This window comes from Dendropsophus ebraccatus, chromosome 6 (assembly GCF_027789765.1).
Source record: "Dendropsophus ebraccatus isolate aDenEbr1 chromosome 6, aDenEbr1.pat, whole genome shotgun sequence".
Classification (NCBI taxonomy): Eukaryota; Metazoa; Chordata; class Amphibia; order Anura; family Hylidae; genus Dendropsophus; species Dendropsophus ebraccatus.
Genome location: NC_091459.1, coordinates 5497082 through 5514822, shown reverse-complemented (window position 1 = coordinate 5514822; position 17741 = coordinate 5497082). Strand labels below are relative to the sequence as shown.

General features: G+C 41.5%; 1 protein-coding gene across 2 annotated transcripts in view; it reads left to right on the top strand.

Moving 5' to 3' along the window:
* The window catches only part of LPP (LIM domain containing preferred translocation partner in lipoma), a 167116-nt gene that overhangs the window by 59280 nt on the left and 90095 nt on the right, over nt 1-17741 (top strand). For both annotated transcript variants that reach the window (XM_069974422.1, XM_069974423.1), the window contains 2 exons: nt 14243-14364; nt 15256-15378. In XM_069974422.1, coding sequence (XP_069830523.1) covers nt 14243-14364; nt 15256-15378 — 245 coding nt within the window. The remainder of the gene's footprint in view (nt 1-14242; nt 14365-15255; nt 15379-17741) is intronic.

The window sequence follows — 17741 nt, the reverse complement described above, 5'->3', positions numbered from 1 at the left end:
AAAAGGGGGGGGCACTTAAACTTTAACGTGTCTTGATATATTTTAATTTTTTTACACAATTTTATAGTCCTTCTAGGAGACTTCTAAGAGCAGTACATTAATTGCTCATAGTGATCAATGCAGTACATATTTTGCTCATAGTGATCAATGCAGTACATATATTGCTCATAGGGATCAATGCAGTAGATCTATTGCTCATAGGGTTCAGTGCGGCAGTTCATTGCTACAGACTGCTGAAGGCAGCCTTTAGTAAATGCACCAATCAATAGACAACATAAAGCAGACTATAACAAAACTAGAAAACCTAGTTGCAGAAAACACCTGTTTTTTTATAGTAGGATAAGGGGGATGGAAGTGCACATCTACATTAGGCAGGTAAACCCTCTCCCTACCTTCTATCCAAATTGTTTGCTTATTGTTGGCCGTATACTATATTCTAGAATAGCAATCCTCACACTAACGTCTCTGTGATCTCTCCATTTACATGGCACAGCGCCGTACACTTTGCTGTGGCTGTGTCGGGTATTGCAGTTCGTTCCAATTCTCATAGAACAAAAATATTTGAATGTTAATGGATTGGCTATCTATATCAAAGTCACAATAAACTCCTAAGCTTTATTAACCAAAAACTAGAAACCCGCTGTATGGTTGGGTGGCGGCTGTTGAACATTGGGAATTTATTGCTATTGATGCAATAAAAGAAGAAAAATTTCGAGCAGTATGTGAAGATTTTTTCTGTTTTCTGAAGTAAAGAACATTTTATGTGTATGTGACTAACTAGCTTTGTCCAGCCGGAGTTGCCTGGCAACATGAGAACGTTGTACCTTGAACAGAAGTCACTTATTAGATTGGTTAGAAATAGGGCTAGCGGAGGCACGGTCGTGTGAATCATCAGATCGGCTTTTTATACTCCTATTATGTCTTACATGCCGGGTTTAACCACTTTTTTGTTTTAATAGCTGTTTTTGAACCATTGATTCTCCTCTTATAAACAGATTTTTATTTTGTTATCATTCTAAGTTATTCTGTAATCTCTTTTTAATTTGTATGTAAGCGGTTTTATTTGTACGTCGGGGCGAGCTGACCCCCGGAGAGATGTTTGTAGTGATTGGTCTATAGGCGGAGGAGTCCTGTGCCTGAGGATTTGGGATCTATGTCCCAGATCCCTGGAAAGTGCGGCTTTTAGGTGCGTGTGTAGGAGGACAGCGTGCAAACATGCATAGTGTGAATTGAGGTGTTAGAGTGCTTTTTTTTTTTTTTTTTTTTTGCAACTTATGCTTGATTTGTCAAGTTATTTTGTGCATTTTTACTCCTTTTACATAAAAACATCTCTAACTTGAGAAGGTTAATAAAGGGAACCAGTCAGCAGAAAATTTTGCTCTTAGCTGCACCCTATACATTTTTATTGCAGCTCCCCTACCAAACCAGCCGCGTCTGCCGGATTATCACGCCGCGGACTCCGGTTCACTAGGTTTTCTCACGCGCGCACACCACCATCCGCACAAAGAATTGATCACTATTTTTCTTGAAGTGACAGAAAATAAACATTTGTGACCTCTCCCCTAAAGTAAAGGTAAAACACACTTTTAATACTGAGGAAAATCATCAGATTTGTTAGTGATTAGTATTTGAGGATTAAAACCAAATTAACCGGAAAAACTGGCCACTGGATGACCTGAGTACAAGATATGTCCGGTACAATTAGAAACTAAGAGGGAGATTTATCAAACATGGTGTAAAGTGACACTGGCTCAGTTGCCCCTAGCGACCAATCAGATTCCACCTTTTATTTTCCAAAGAGTCTGTGAGGAATGGAAGGTGGAATCTGATTGGTTGCCGGGGGTGACTGAGCCAGTCTCACTTTACACCATGTTTGATAAATCTTCCTCTAAGGGTCTAAAAATTATTGGGCCTCATTCACACGTTCCGTGTTCTGCACAGAACAGGGACGTGCAATACCTGGGCCCTGGCCGCTTTCTGGCTACAAAGGGGACGTGACGTGTCAGCCAGTCCCACACCAGTCTGTGGCCGTAACGAGGTTCCACCTTGGCTGCTAAGTGGCCATGACACGTCACAACCCGGGTCCCCTCTCTAACTAGGAAGCGGCCAAGGACCCGGAGGACCGGAGCGGCAGTATTCTGTGGAGGTCACAGCATGTTATTGCTTTCAGCCTCCCCATCACCTTTACATAAAATCCTGCCTGGAGTTGTCCTTTAAGTCCGCGTTGCATATTACCTCTAAGCTGTATGATTAGGTAACCTCCAGTGGCACATGCCCCAAAACGTGTTTCGGGATGCAGCATCCACTCCATTTCTCCACCATCCGTGCTCCAGCCAGGTACCTGTGTTTACTCACCCTAATGATGCACTGACCGATCTCCGCTGATGACGTTTGCAACCCACTGCAGCCGATCACTGAGGATTCCGAACATCACCTGCGAAACAGGGAGGGCGTATCATCGGGGTAAGTAATCGCAGGCGCTGGAGAAGACCTGAGTATCGGTGGTGAGAGTGACTGAGAGCAGTATGCTGCAGCTTATTTTACACTCCTGGCAGGCTGCAGTATATCACTTTCACAAAAAGTACCCAATAATCGCCTATAATAGACACTTCAGCGTTCCTGTCACCACTTCATATTGCCGGCACATAGGGCAGCATGAACAGGGGGATAAATTCACTTTAAGGTTTTGCAGTTAAATAAAAGTAACAATTCAATGTAAAAGCTTCCGGCGTCCGTCTGAGCGGAGTGGCAGAGATGCCGCATGTTCTTCCACTGATCACAGTAGTTGTCCCATAAAAGAAATAGCAGGTCTCTTAGCAACTGGGCCGAAAGGGCCGGATTACTTTACACGCCGGGTTTCTGCTAGATTTACATGTCAGGCTCTGTCTGTCGGGCAGCACTGCTCTCAGTCTCACCATGTTATTCTATAGTTGTTTGATCGTACATAGCGGTTACATGTACACAGGGAATGGTAAAAACTAATGGGGGTTTTCCAGTTAATTTTACATCTTCGTGTGTGTTTTGTGTTTTTGTTAATTTATATCGTCATCTCTCTTTTTGGGATTTTGGGTTCTTTCATGTTTAAACTTTAGAGAGCTAGAAGTTCTATAGTCTCTACACTTACTCGCAGCGAGTGTAAGTTTTGTCAAAAAGAAATAATGCAGAGGTTATTTTGGTGTAACTATGTTGTATTTTATATAAAAGGCAAATTGGATCAGTTTGTGTTTTGAGTCCTTTGTGATCGGTTAACTGTAGATCAACGTCAAAAGCCAAGCAAAATTTAAAGGGATAGTTCACATAAACATTCTTTCAAATCAACTGGTGCCAGAAGGTGCAGAGATTTGTAATTTAGTTCTAAAAAAATCTCCAGTCTTTCAGTACTTGTCAGCTGCTGTATGTCCTGCAGGAAGTGGTGTATTGTCTCCAGTCTGACACAGTAAACAGTTGACATAACTAAGAAAAATTAGGATTCTATTTCACACTACACCATTAGGTTGTGGGGGTAGTATATAGCCAAATTATATAAAAATATATTTATTTTTATATATTTGGATATCCAAGTTCAGTTTGTTCTGTTTCTTAAGCAGCATCATTTAGAGACTTACTAATGTTTATAGACAATATTAGATTTTTTTTTATTTAGTTTTTTTTTTTTTTTTTTGAAAATTGGAAATCCTAAATGATGATTGAATAATCTATCTCCTATCTATAGGGGAGAATAGGTTGCTTAAAAAAACACTATCAGTTTAATACAATGCAATATTCCTATTCAATACAAATACCTTCAGTTAGGTAAAGCTTATCACATATATCGTTACTTTTATTAGGCGATGACATGTAATTTACAATGTAGAATATGTGATGCATCATAAGCTTTTATACTTATTTTTTTTGTTTTTTTTATAAATCTGTAAGCAAATTTTAGGTTTTCTGTGATTACAGTAAAGTAGGTTTCCTGAAAATACTCCCTTGTCTATAATCAAGTCCCGAAGGGTTACAACCATAAGTACTTTCAGGAAATCAGACGATACAAACTTCCTCTATTTTGTTAAGGAGACCAATTTGTTCATAGCTAAACTTCTGCAAAATTGTTTCAAATCCCTGAAGATATTAAAAAAAGCACAAAAAACCCACCCTGTTTCTCGAAAATTTCACTCATTACCAATTACTGTTTTCCAGTTAATCACACTGCTATATGTGTCTAAGGGAACCTCTCTGGGAGAGTTAAGTGTTTGTCCTACCCCATGTCTACGTACGTGTAAACGCAGCGAAAGATCAAACGACGAACGAGAAATCGTTCATTTTGATCTTTCAACATGTCAAATAGTCATTTGTCGTTCACAAAAAATTTGCAGATCGTTCCGTGTAAACAGTCGTTCGCCGATTTAATCCAATGTGTGAGATAGGCTTAAGCGATCGCAAAACGATTTTCCGTACGATATAATGTACCGTCTAAACGCTGATCGTTATGGAAAATAAAAGTTACTCCGACATCGTTAATCGTACGATCGGCCAATTATCGTTTCGTGTAAACGCACCTTTAACATCTCATTCTTCCCCAAATGTGCCAACAAAGATGTATTTTTGATTTCTGATACTGGAATACCCCTTTAATACTTTCCAGGTCCACTTTAATTCTTTCCTGCGCCAGCACTGTATGGGGAAATGATTTGACTTCTGATCTTAATTGTAGATATCCAGTGAAACTGTATGTTCCAAAATCCTTTAAATGAACAACAAAATAAAAAAAAGTATTTAAAAAAAAAAAAGTCCAAAACTAATGTGGATAAAACAAGTCAGGAAAAGGTGCTGGAAGTTGTAAATCCCTTTCTGTGCAGAGGACAGAAATTACTTCAGGATCCTGTACGTTTCAAATAAGTTGGAAGTCTTCCCCATATGGTGCTCAAAGAAGCGGGGCAACCTGGCCCAGGTACTATAGTATATATAGTACTACACTCTACTGCAGCCGCTTCAGTAATAAGGTTTTACCTGTGATATTCCTAGGTTGACTGGCTGCTGTCGTTGTCATTATAACTTTCAAAATCTAAATGTACTTTGGATGTGATTATAAAGCAAGTTTGCAATTCATATATTTTTTTTCATACTTTAAAACATACCTATACTTATTTGAATCCTGGTCCAATCTCCTGAGGGCAGCTATATAACAGCTATACTTACTGTATCCAGGTCCAGTAACCTGAAGGCTGCTATATAACAGCTATACTTACTGTATCCAGGTCCAGTCTCCTGAAGGCTGCTATATAACAGCTATACTTACTGTATCCAGGTCCAGTCTCCTTAAGGCAGCTATACTTACTGTATCCAGGTCCAGTCTCCTGAAGGCTGCTATATAACAGCTATACTTACTGTATCCAGGTCCAGTCTCCTGAAGGCTTCTATATAACAGCTATACTTACTGTATCCAGGTCCAGTCTCCTTAAGGCAGCTATACTTACTGTATCCAGGTCCAGTCTCCTGAAGGCTGCTTTATAACAGCTATACTTACTGTATCCAGGTCCAGTCTCCTGAAGGCAGCTATATAACAGCTATACTTACTGTATCCAGGTCCAGTCTCCTGAAGGCAGCTATATAATAGCTATACTTACTGTATCCAGGTCCAGTCTCCTGAAGGCAGCTATATAACAGCTATACTTACTGCATCCAGGTCCAGTCTCCTGAAGGCAGCTATATAACAGCTATACTTACTGTATCCAGGTCCAGTATCCTGAAGGCAGCTATATAACAGCTATACTTACTGTATCCAGGTCCAGTCTCCTGAAGGCAGCTATATAACAGCTATACTTACTGTATCCAGGTCCAGTCTCCTGAAGGCAGCTATATAACAGCTATACTTACTGTATCCAGGTCCAGTCTCCTGAAGGCAGCTATATAACAGCTATACTTACTGTATCCAGGTCCAGTCTCCTGAAGGCAGCTATATAACAGCTATACTTACTGTATGCAGGTCCAGTCTCCTCAAACTTGCTTTATATCACATCTACTGTTGATTTTACATTTTGAACAACAGTGACACCTCTGTATGTTTATAATATTGTAACTTGAGGGAGCACCGTACGTCTGATGTTTTCTGGACATTCCTATGTTGTTATTAAGCATACTTTAGATTCTTTACGTGCTTGTATTTGTAGAGTATGCAAAACATTTGCAGCCTAGTACAGGAATCATTACAACATCGGGCAATGTGGTCAAAAGTTTATACATTTTCAAAACCGTGTTGCTGTTCTTTACATTGTATCTTACATTTACTTCAGTTTCCTCTGCACAGAGATTGTGGACCAGAACCCACTTATTCTCTGGAATCCGAAATGCTGACGTTTTTATAATCCATTAATACATGTGAAAAGTGTGGTTGAATGGAGACATATTTATAACCAGTGTTACCGCATCTCTTTTGTGTGCACACCCACTAAAAAATGCTACAGAATGTAAAAAATACCAGTGTGGCCATTACACAGAGCGGAAACCAGGAGGGCCTGGCCGCACATGGTAGGGAAGGCGGACTGGCGTTGTGAAGTATATATAGTTCCTGCTACATGACAGTTACACTTTAAAGAAAAATGTCACTTTCCAGAAATCCATAAGTATCAATAGTACAAGATATTTAAAGAAACTCTGTAATAGGTTTTATTAAGCAAAAGAGTTTCCTTCTGTACTCAAAGGGCTGTTTTCCTACCTCCCCCCTCAATGCAGAAGAATCAGGACTTCTGTGTCCATTATGGTCTATGAGAGAGGAGGGGGATGACTGAGCACGGAGAGGAGAAAACTCAGCCCTGCACAGCACCGCATCCTGCAACCTTCTCTCACCAAGTAAATCCAGCATTTTATGCGCCCGGACAGTCTCCAAACTGTACAGCTGCTTCTCTGCTCTCCCTGATTACTCATCCCCCTCAGCTCCTCCCCCCTCCGTAGGTTATAATGAATACTGTAGAACCTTACTTTGCCTGATAATGAGCAAATAAGAAGTGATGAAGGGGAGCACTCTACTGTAGATTTCTGCAAAAAATATTATGACAGCTACAATTTGTGCTACTGCCATTTGCACTCATTTTTTTGACATGTCCTCAGATATATCAGCAGTTAGCAGTCAGGCCCGGTCTCACTCCTGACACGGCCAGGCAAAGTGCACGGTATCGCTCCTCTTTCCCCAGCTGGCCATCAAATCCATGTTATTGCAGCCTATAATCGGTGGGCACCACTCAAACAAACGCACATCGGTCCAGCACAACACATAAAAATACAATAGACAAAACGAAGAAGAAAAGCTGCACTCCACAATAAATTTCAATAAAAATCCATTTTAAATAACCTCAAAAGCAAGGTGATCAGACAATAGAAAACATAGAGACAAAGAGCCAAATACTAACAATAAAAACACAAAGTCTAGGCAGTCCCTGAAACAGTCCGCCCCACTCACTGGGCAGAACCTGCCAATTTTTTTAAGTGTGCCTATTGTTAGTATCTGTCTCTATTTTGTATTTTCTGATCACCCCGCTTTTAATGTAATAAAAATTGGGTTTCATGTATAGTTCTTGTGGTGTGCCGCCTTTATGACAGTTTCCTTCTTCATTTCCATCTTGCATAAACTAAACTATAAATCTAAGAAGCTAGTTGTATGTTGGCTGGCGGGCTTGTGGAGATATGGCAGACGTTACTGCAGATGAGCTAATGCTTTAACAGTTGTATATTAAAGGGGCTCTCCGGTGTTACAGAAACATGGCCACTTTCTTCCAGAGACCGCACCGCTCTGGTCCCCAGGTTTGCAGTTAAGCTCCATTCACTTCAATGGAACTAAGTTACAGAACCTGCACCCCAACTGGAGGCAAGAGCGGTGCGTTCTCTGGAAAAAAAAGTGGCTGTGTTTTTGTAGCATTGGAGAACCCTTTTAGGGTGCGTTCACACCTACAGGATCTGCAGCAGATTTGATGCTGTGTTCAGTTATTTAAATGAAATCTGCTGCAGAAAATCAGCTGCAGATCCTGTAGGTGTGAACGCACCATTAAGCTCTCTGAATTGGGAAAGCTCCTGACATTCACTCTTTACATGTCCACAGTAGTAAATAACAAATCTTTCTTTTCAGTCAACTGGTACCAGAAAGTGACAAACATTTTTTGGTGAATAACCCCTTTAAGTGGAGTCAAAAGTTACCACCTTCCTGACTGTCTAATCACGATAAATAGAACTTTGTTTTCCCTTGTATGGAAATTTCTGACATCCCTCCTGGAGTAGTTAGGACCATGTTGAGGTCCTCCTTTCGGAAACATCTCCTTCAATTATCTTCTCTGCGGCTCTGAGCTGTGCGGTTGCTATGAAGCTTCTTACAGCGCCATGTTAGTAATTGTTTACTTGATGTGTATTTGTATTAAACTCTTTCTTGCCTGTGGGAGACCCGGACATGATCAGCATTTAGCTTCATGCAAGCCGAGCTAATGAAATACAGCAGACCTCGCTCCCTATGGCTGGAGACACAACGTATAGAAACCCACCATTACTAACAACACACCTGGCATTGATTTATAGTTGAAAAAAAATATTTTATTATTATTATTATTATTTATTATTATTATTATTATTATTTATTATTATTATGTTAAAAAATATAATGAATATATACATGAAAAGCCTCAGTTATAAACCTTCACCTTATTGAGATATATTGCATATAAAACCTGCAATCTTCTCTAATACGGAGCATTCCACAAGCGTGAATAACAGATGTATATTCCATATTTATGTAACAAAGAACCAATCACAATCCACAGCACTAACACCCGTCCTATCACCTCGCACAATGGCTGGAACTAAACAATGGCGCTTTTCTTTTATTAACACCAATCTATCATGTAATATATAAATATATTCTCTCCATCCAAAGAAACACCACTACTATTAGACATGTGACATTGCCCTGTTCCACAGTTGTTGAATCGCAGGGATCCTCCAGTGCACCAACGCCAACCCCGACACTCTGTAACCATCAAGACTACGGCTGGGCAGCCATTACTTTCAGATTCGTGCAATTACGGACTCTTCAGACATGTAAATAAAGACTTAAAGGAGAACTCCAGGCTGGGGTTATTTTTGGCAGAGTGCTGGGGAGGATGAAAGTAGTAACATGCTCTCACCTCCCCCACTCCAGCGCTAGTGCCTGTATCCCACCTCTCCAGTCCTCTGGGTGGGCACCTGGGACGTGACGTGTTAGGCCTGCCCAGCCAATCATCGCTCAAAGCAGAGTAATTTACTTCTATTAAAAAATCTCAAGTCTTCTAGTACTTATCAGCTGCTGTATGTCCTGCAGGAAGTGGTGGATTTTTTCCAGTCTGGAGAGCAGGAGAGGTTTTCTCTGGGGATTAGCTGCTGCTCTGGACAGTTCCTGACATGGACAGAGGTGGCACTGTCAGACTGGAACGAATACACCACTTCCTGCAGCACATAAAGCAGCTAATAAGTACTGGAAGACTTGAGGTTTGAAAGAAAAAATTTTTAGTTGAACATCCCCTTTTAAGAAGTTTTTGGAATGGTTTTGACTGTCCATTAGCTGAAGAACATTTTATTATGTTTGATGCTGCGTTATATGGGAAGACTTGCTCTCTTCTCTTTTTGCAAATACTTTTAGTTTTGCGCATTCCAAGTTTCCCTCATAAACTCCAAGGAATAACATTGTGTAATATTCAGCTACAACACATTAGATCTCCAGCATCCTGTTTTTCACGTCTTAGAATATTTTCTGCCGGCAATGGGGCCATTTGGATGGTTACCTAATGCAGGTTTATGGACCTACTCTGGTTTTTATGTGTAGGAAAGAAATTTGGTCATTTTGAACATGAAAAGGAAAATTTAAGAACTTTAAAAAAAAAATAAAAAAAAATTCAAAATGACCTTGCAAATTTTTATCATCTCTAGCAACTTCTTTTCCTGGTCATTGGTTCCCAGTGCTAAATTTAAAGTTGTGATTTTGTTTTTTTGTTAAGATATTTTTATCTTTTTTGCAAGTGAAGTCTGGGTTCTGCTTACTACTTGGTGGTGGTTCTTATATAGACCTGTTCACTCGGCTCAGAAGGTTAAAAATTTGTATCAGTTTCCAATGATTTAGATACAAAATATATTCACATGATCAAAAATATTCTGGTTTTGTATCAAACATTTGTCTTCGTGTTTTTGTTGTGTTTCTGATCCTTGAGGTTTCACAGTCACTGGTCGCCATAGTAAGCTCATTCGGATGTTCTGACGTAGAGAACTCTCGATCAGCCCTGTGGGTGCAAATATGGCTGCTTGCCGGTCGTTGCTGCTTGTTTTAGGAGCGGTAGCTCAACAGGCTCCAGAAAGATTTGTAATTCTTTTAATTAAAAAAAAATCAAAAATTTTCCAGTATTAGCTGCTGTATGTCCTGCAGGAAGTGGTGTACTCCTTTTCACTTTAGAGAACAGAGGAGGTTTTCTATGGGGATTTGCTGCTTCTCTTGACAGTTCCTGACATGGACAGAGGTGGCAGCAGAGAGCACTGTGTCAGACTGGAGAGAATACACCTCTTCCTGCTGGAAGACAAGATTTTTTTTTAACAGAAGTAAAATACAAATCTCTGGTACTTTTATGGCACCAGTTAGTTAGGAAGATTTTTTTTTTTTTTTTTTGGGGGGGGGGGGGGGGGGGGGGTGAACACCTTTAAATCCAAGGAGTACAGTTAAGTTCTTACATTGACAGCGACCAGTAGATCGTCCCATGTTACTAAATATACTTTTAAGCAACAACCTGCACGAGTTGCCCCATGGTTTTACTAGTAATAGTCAGCTGCTTATGTAGGGTTTGCCAGAATCTGTTTTGCAATGGAGAGAAAGTTTCTGGATCTTAAAATGATACAACTCTACATTTATAGAACTGAATGTTACGTTTTAGATCGACCGCTGGACAGAAGCTTCATCTGGGAATGGTTTGGTGGATGAGATCCTGTTATTCCAAGACTTTGAGGAGGGGGTGCTGTCCCTGTTGAGCGAAGAATCTTATATTTTGGGGAGACCATGTTATAGATCAGGTCTTGTATTTTTGCACATTAACCATTTGTGGGATGATATCCTGTTCCTCAGCGTCAGTCTGCGGCTGTTCAGCTTTTCCGCTTGCGCGTTGCGAGGAGATAATTCACGGGCTCACCTTGTGAGCTCTCATTCATTCTAACTGATTACGCCTCCAACTATTCTCACATCAGTGAAATTACTAATTGCTATTCCTCGCGTGTCAAACAGCGAATCCTGAATAATTAATCCCAAATAAAATTAGTTGAATTGGTCCTTTTTAATTAGAGTTCCTGCTGCTGTTTGTTCTGAGCTTCCTTTTTCCATCCTGCTCGGAGAATTTGGGGATGATTAAAACTGTTTAAGGCTTAAACAGTTGGTGACCTTTCCTAGCGGAATAAATCTATAAACGCAATATTTCAACTGGCATGGGGCGATCTGCATTATTTTTGCTTGATATAAAACCTTTTTATGACTTTGGCGTTCCAAATAAAATAAATTAAATCCGCTCCTGTGAAAATGAGAATGCTGCAGTGTTTCGGATTGGTTTGACGCCGTGGTTTTTAGGACGAGATAGCGGCTGGGTGTGGAACCCTACAAGGTCTCGATGGAGACAACACAAATGATTGTATTTGCTTAGCTGAAGTGGATTTATTCTATTGTATTTTGCATCTTTTTAATCAGTAGATCTGTGCAGGCAGGTTAATTATTAAAGAAGTCCTTTGCGGGGCAAAAAAATTATTCAGAGGTGAAGGAAATGAAAAAGATCATTTTCACCCGTTTTGGTGCCTATGCAGTGCCACCTCTTGCTCCTTGACCCCAGCCGGCTGTTGTCTCAGTCCCCCTCCTGCTAAATCACCACCACCCGTCTGACAAATGCCCTGCTGAGCCAGTCAGTGTTTGGGGCGGGACATTGCTGCAGTTGACTGATTTGGCTGAGCGAGCTAAATCCCTGACGCTTGTGATGATTCAGCTGGGTGGTGACCTACCTAGGAGAAGAGGACACCCAGCAGGTGCGGGAGCCCGGTCATGCAACACACCACGGGAACAGGAACAGATGAGCTTGGTGTCCTTTATTTTTTTTAAATAATTTTTTATTCCCCCTCCCCACACCCTGCCCATAATGTTTTTTGCAACCCTCCCCCCCCACACACACACACCCCGCCAGACTACTTCTTTAACAGAACGTAATTTGGTAATTGAACCTCTTACTAGTTACAATCCAGCCATTTCTTTACTTTATTGGACCTCGACGGCTTGGTAAGGACATTAGACTGCAGATGACTTTCCACCATTTTGTTTTCTTATACTGGCATGTCACTTTATGGACAGCTCAGATTACTGGTGTCATCTAATGTTTCCATTCCGTTTTGGTTTAGATTGGCAAGATGTAAAAGATATTAACTTGAGATTATTGGAATTGGAGATCGTCAGTTTTTTGTTTTTTTTTTTGTGGGGTGACCCAATGATTTTTAGTGGAATTTGGAATTTTGCAAAACTTCTTTTTACCTTGGCACATGGACTCCAAATGGTAGTGATTCAGCCTCTTTGGGAACTTTTGAAGTCTAAACCCTATTTTGGGGGGGTAACGTTACCTACAGTTGGCATCCGCCGCTATAATAAAACTGGTATTTGGGTTATTCCATTAGAGTCAGTGTTGGAGAGCTGAATAAGTTAAAGTGTTCCAGAACAGCCAGTTTAGTCATTCCTCTTGAAGACGTAAGTGTGACATATCCCTAAGCTGAGAAAACAATCACCATTGGCGTAGGATTGGTAGTTGGTTTCACCGCCTTTTTATAGTTCCCACAGCAATTTACATGAATGTTCAAACATACAATTTACATACATACATACACACACACACACACACACACACACACACACACACACACACACACACACACACACACACACACAGTCGGAGTAGTAGATATCTTGTCTTCTATTTAGTATTGGGTAAGTTCACACTGCTTCTAGCAACTGTATCTTGGGAGCTTCCCCAAATATGCTGAGACTGTCTCTTTTTAGCGCTTCACTTGTCAACCAGAACAAATTATTCTGCATTTCTGAGGACAGACAAGGCGAAGCTATACAGTAGGAAAACACAGGGCTGCAAGTCGTCTTAACCCTCATTTATATAGTGACTGACACAGAGGGCTGGAAAGGCAATGACGTACAATGTCTCGTTCTCAGCATATGTGTCTACATATATACAAGGCATTAGGGTAGATATAGCTCAGATGGGGAATGCCATGGGATTCTAATGGAGCCGAGTCATGGAAGGGAGATTGTCAAACTGGGAGCCAGTGAGCCCGACTCCAGTGCTTCAGCCCAGGCGTGTAAAAAAAAAAAAAACTGACCGCAATATACCTGATGGTACATTCACTTTAAGGAGTCCAGAGGGCGGTGTCACTCAATTGACTGGACTAGACTATTTATCCTGGAAACATCAGGGATTTCAATCAATAAATGACATGTGTTCTAACATTATGCAGATAGCTTAGGCAGCATATTTGTGGGACAGCTTCCCTTTAAATCTGCACAGTTAAATGGGAAATGCATGTGCCATCCCCAAACACAAGGATTGGTGTGCAACAGGACTGGCTTCCCGAGGACGGAAGTGAGCAAGGCTGAGTACGTTTTGGGAGAGAATAATAAAATAAAAACCGATCTTGGAATACCTCTAGGTTGACCTTTTTTATAGAACTGAAAAAATTACAGAAACCTTCTGTAAAAAAAAAAATTAAAAAAAAATTCTGTTGCTTATTATAACGTTTAGGCAATGCAGAGCCAGGCGCATCTATCTTGGGGTCAGTTCACTCTGAACAAACGGGCGCCAAAATTTCGAGCGGAATACCCGTGGCGGACTCCAGAGTCTACAACGAGGGTTACAATTGGAATTTTGGCGTCAATTCCATAATGTGAACTGACTCTAACACAGTGTGAGGGATTGCACAGTTGTGGTTATCAAATTGCAAAATGTCCTCATTTCATAAATGTTATGTGCCAACTAGTAACTGGCGGCAAGTGCTCTCCTGTCTTACTGGTGCGGTGTGAGGGGCTCAGACGTTGGTATCCAGGTACACTGTATGTAAGCTTTGTCTCTCTGAGGACGTGACCAGAGTTCAGCCGTTCTGTCTTCTAACCTTATGGAAATCTGTTCTATTTGCTATATTTTATGTTCATGAAGTATAACAACTTGTCTGTCCTGATTTGCAGGGGATTTTCCACCCCCACCGCCTCCACCTCCTGAAGACCAGGGTAGTCTGCAGCATTCATCCGGCCTCGGGAACTTTCCCCCTCCTCCTCCTGCTCCCGAAGACGCCATGTTCAATGTCCAGGTAACGTGTTAGGAAGGAAAAAGAAGGGTGCATGTTAAAGGGTGATATCGGCATTTAACATTCATACAACAGGACAATGGTTCATGGCTAAAAGTATGGAAACCTGTTTTTTGTCATATGTGTTAGATGGTGCAACATACAATCTCTTAAAGAGACTGTCAGTAGGATTATGGCGTCCTATCTCAGGGTAGGATAAACCAGTGACCGAGAAGCTGAGCAGGATGATGTATCACTTACACTGTTTTGTGCAGCTGATCCAGAGATCTCCTCCTGAATAACATGGACAATAAGTAGTCCTCTCCATTATGTGCATGAGCCCAGTAGTCCTGGATATTCATGAGAAGCAGAAAACTCCGTCCACCAGCTGCTGATTGGCAGTTATCTATTCAAGCTGTGTATAGGCAGTCACCTGTCGATCAGCAGCTGAAGGGCGGGGGAGGGGTCTGGCTAGAATCCTATTCTCCTGCATATTAGGAGAACGGCTGAGCAGAATGATGTAAGTAATACACCGATCTGTTCAGTATTTCTGTCACTATTTGCTGCCCTCATGTAAGGTGACCTAAACCCAGTGACAGATTCCCTTGAAGTGTATTCATTTATAACTCTGACTTCTAACTCTAAGTCTACAAATACCTGATACCTAAATGGTGTTTGAACCTGTGACCCTGAGATAGAGCCTCTTCTGGTCAAATGCCATTTTAGCCGGTGTTGGGCTCCAGATGGAACCGCCCAATGCTATTTAACCCAGGATTAAAATATTTATTTTGGTTGAACATTTGTTTCCACACAACATACTGTACATAGTCATAGTTTGTTAATAAAACGTTGGCGTTTGTAATAAAGGTATATACTGCCTGTAATAAACATGTATATATACTCCCTGTTTAACAGATAAACACCAGCGGTAAAACGATAGAAGAACGACGTTCAAGTCTAGATGCAGAGATTGACTCCTTGACCAGCATCTTGGCTGATTTGGAAAGCAGTTCACCGTACAAACCACGGACAAGTCAGGTATAGTCACATTAGACGATCGACACAACTTGTCATTTATTGTAGTAGGTTCTAGCAGATTGTGTATTGTAAATCTGAATTACTACATGAATGTTAACAGCTTTAGCAATTTGAACGCTTGATACTTTTTAAATTTTTTTTATTTATCCTTTTTTGTGAGTTTTCAACTTTTGGTGGTGGGGCGGCGGCACACTTAGGACATGTTCACACGACTGAGGTCCACATGGAATTGGACACACACACACACACACACACACACACACAAAACTTTCCATGAATTTCTCAGTGCTGAAAAAAAAAAAAAAATCAGTGCATGAAATCACTGCAGATTTCTCCCGTTAACCTGCGTAGAAACCTATACCAAAAACCAATTATATTCCACTTTTAAGGCAGGCTTTTTCGCCACTTTAATTTTCCCTGACTTTCTGTTCTCTGCTCTGGTTCCTTGTGACGTGTCAGCAGCCAAGGGGTGACCTGACTATGGCCACTGACTGGCTGAGCGGGCCTGACACGTCACAACCCGGGTGCCCGCTCAGAACAGGAAGTGCCTGGGTGATAGGGAACATATTAATAAGCGATCAGATAACCGTTTGCCATTGGTCACAACTGTGCTTGGATAAGGTTGGCTTGTTACAGGTTGGGACAATTTTGTTCCATTTCTTGTTTTGTTTTTATTGTTTAGGAAAATGACTTTTTTCCCTTTGGTTGTTTGAGGGGTTATGTTATCACTTTATTCTGGGAATCTCTATGTATTATGTGGTAATATAACATAGTAACTAGAGATGAGCGAACCTGGAGCATGCTCGAGTCGATCCGAACCCGAACTTTCGGCATTTGATTAGCGGTGGCTGCTAAAGTTGGATAAAGCCCTAAGGCTATGTGGTAGACATGGATATAGTCATTGGCTGTATCCATGTTTTCCAGACAACCTTAGAGCTTTATCCAAGTTCAGCAGCCCCAGCTAATCAAATACTGAACGCTCGGGTTTGGATCGACCTGAGACCGGTTCCCTCATCTCTGATAGTGACATATTACGTCTTCAGCCATGTAATGGGGAGTCCTGCGGTTTCCAAGCTAATATACATATCTGCGGATTGTAATGGGGCACGGTATGACCTGTGGTCCAGTGTACGGCTCGTATTGATATATTTTGTGGTGTGATGGGGAGCCATGCTGCCTTTGCTGTAACCTCTTCATCTCGCTTCATTCTCCTCTGGTTATTTTTATTATAAATTTTTATATTAAAAATCACTGGTGTGTTATGAATGTGGCATTCACACAGTAATACAGTAATATCCGGTATGTGCCACAATCTGTGGTGGTCACAATATCTGGTGGTCATGAAGGATAAATTGGTTTATTCTGAAGAGACAGTCTTCCAGTACTTATCAGCTGCTGTATGTCCTGACGGAAGTGATGTATTCTCTCCAGTCTGACACAGTGCTCTCTGCTGCCACCTCTGTCCATGTCAGGAACTGTCCAGAACAGCAGCAAAGCCCCATAAAAAAAACCTCTCCCGCTCTCCAGACTTGAAAGAGTTCCACTTCCTGCAGGACATACATCAGCCGATAAGTACTGGAAGACTGGAGATTTTTTGATAGAAGTAAATGAGAAATCTCTGGCACTTTCTGGCACCAGTTGCTTTGAAAGAATTTTTTTGTGAACTACCCCTTTTATTAGAAACCAGTTCACAAGATTTTTACTTAGGCACAAACTTTGACTGAAGAGAAAACTTTTGTGCCAAGAAATTTTAGTGGAAGCGTTTAGCAGAAGTGACAAAATTATTGGCAACCAATGCTGCTGCTCTCGGGTCAGTTCACAGAACACATGCTGTTTCTTAAATCTGGTCCGTGCCTGCTAGATGTCGCCCTGCCCAGTGTTTGGCTGTAAGCACGACCCCAACTTGTAGACATCAGGCCTCCATGCCACCCTAATGGAGTCTGTTTCTGACAGTTTGAGCAGACACATGGATATTAGTGGCTGCTGGAGGTCTCTGGCAGTGCTCCTTTTCTTTTTCTTCCTGGCACAAAGGTGGCGGTAGCGGTCCTGCTGCTTGGTTGTTATGCCCCTACGCCCCCCTCCACATCTCCAGGCGTACTGGCCTGTCTCCTGGTATCTTCCCAATGCTCTGGACACTATGGCTCCCTATGTGTCTCCAGGCGTACTGGCCTGTCTCCTGGTATCTTCCCAATGCTCTGGACACTATGGCTCCCTATGTGTCTCCAGGCTTACTGGCCTGTCTCCTGGTATCTTCCCAATGCTCTGGACACTATGGCTCCCTATGTGTCTCCAGGCGTACTGGCCTGTCTCCTGGTATCTGCTCCATACTCTGGACGCTATGGCTCCCTCCGTGTCTCCAGGTG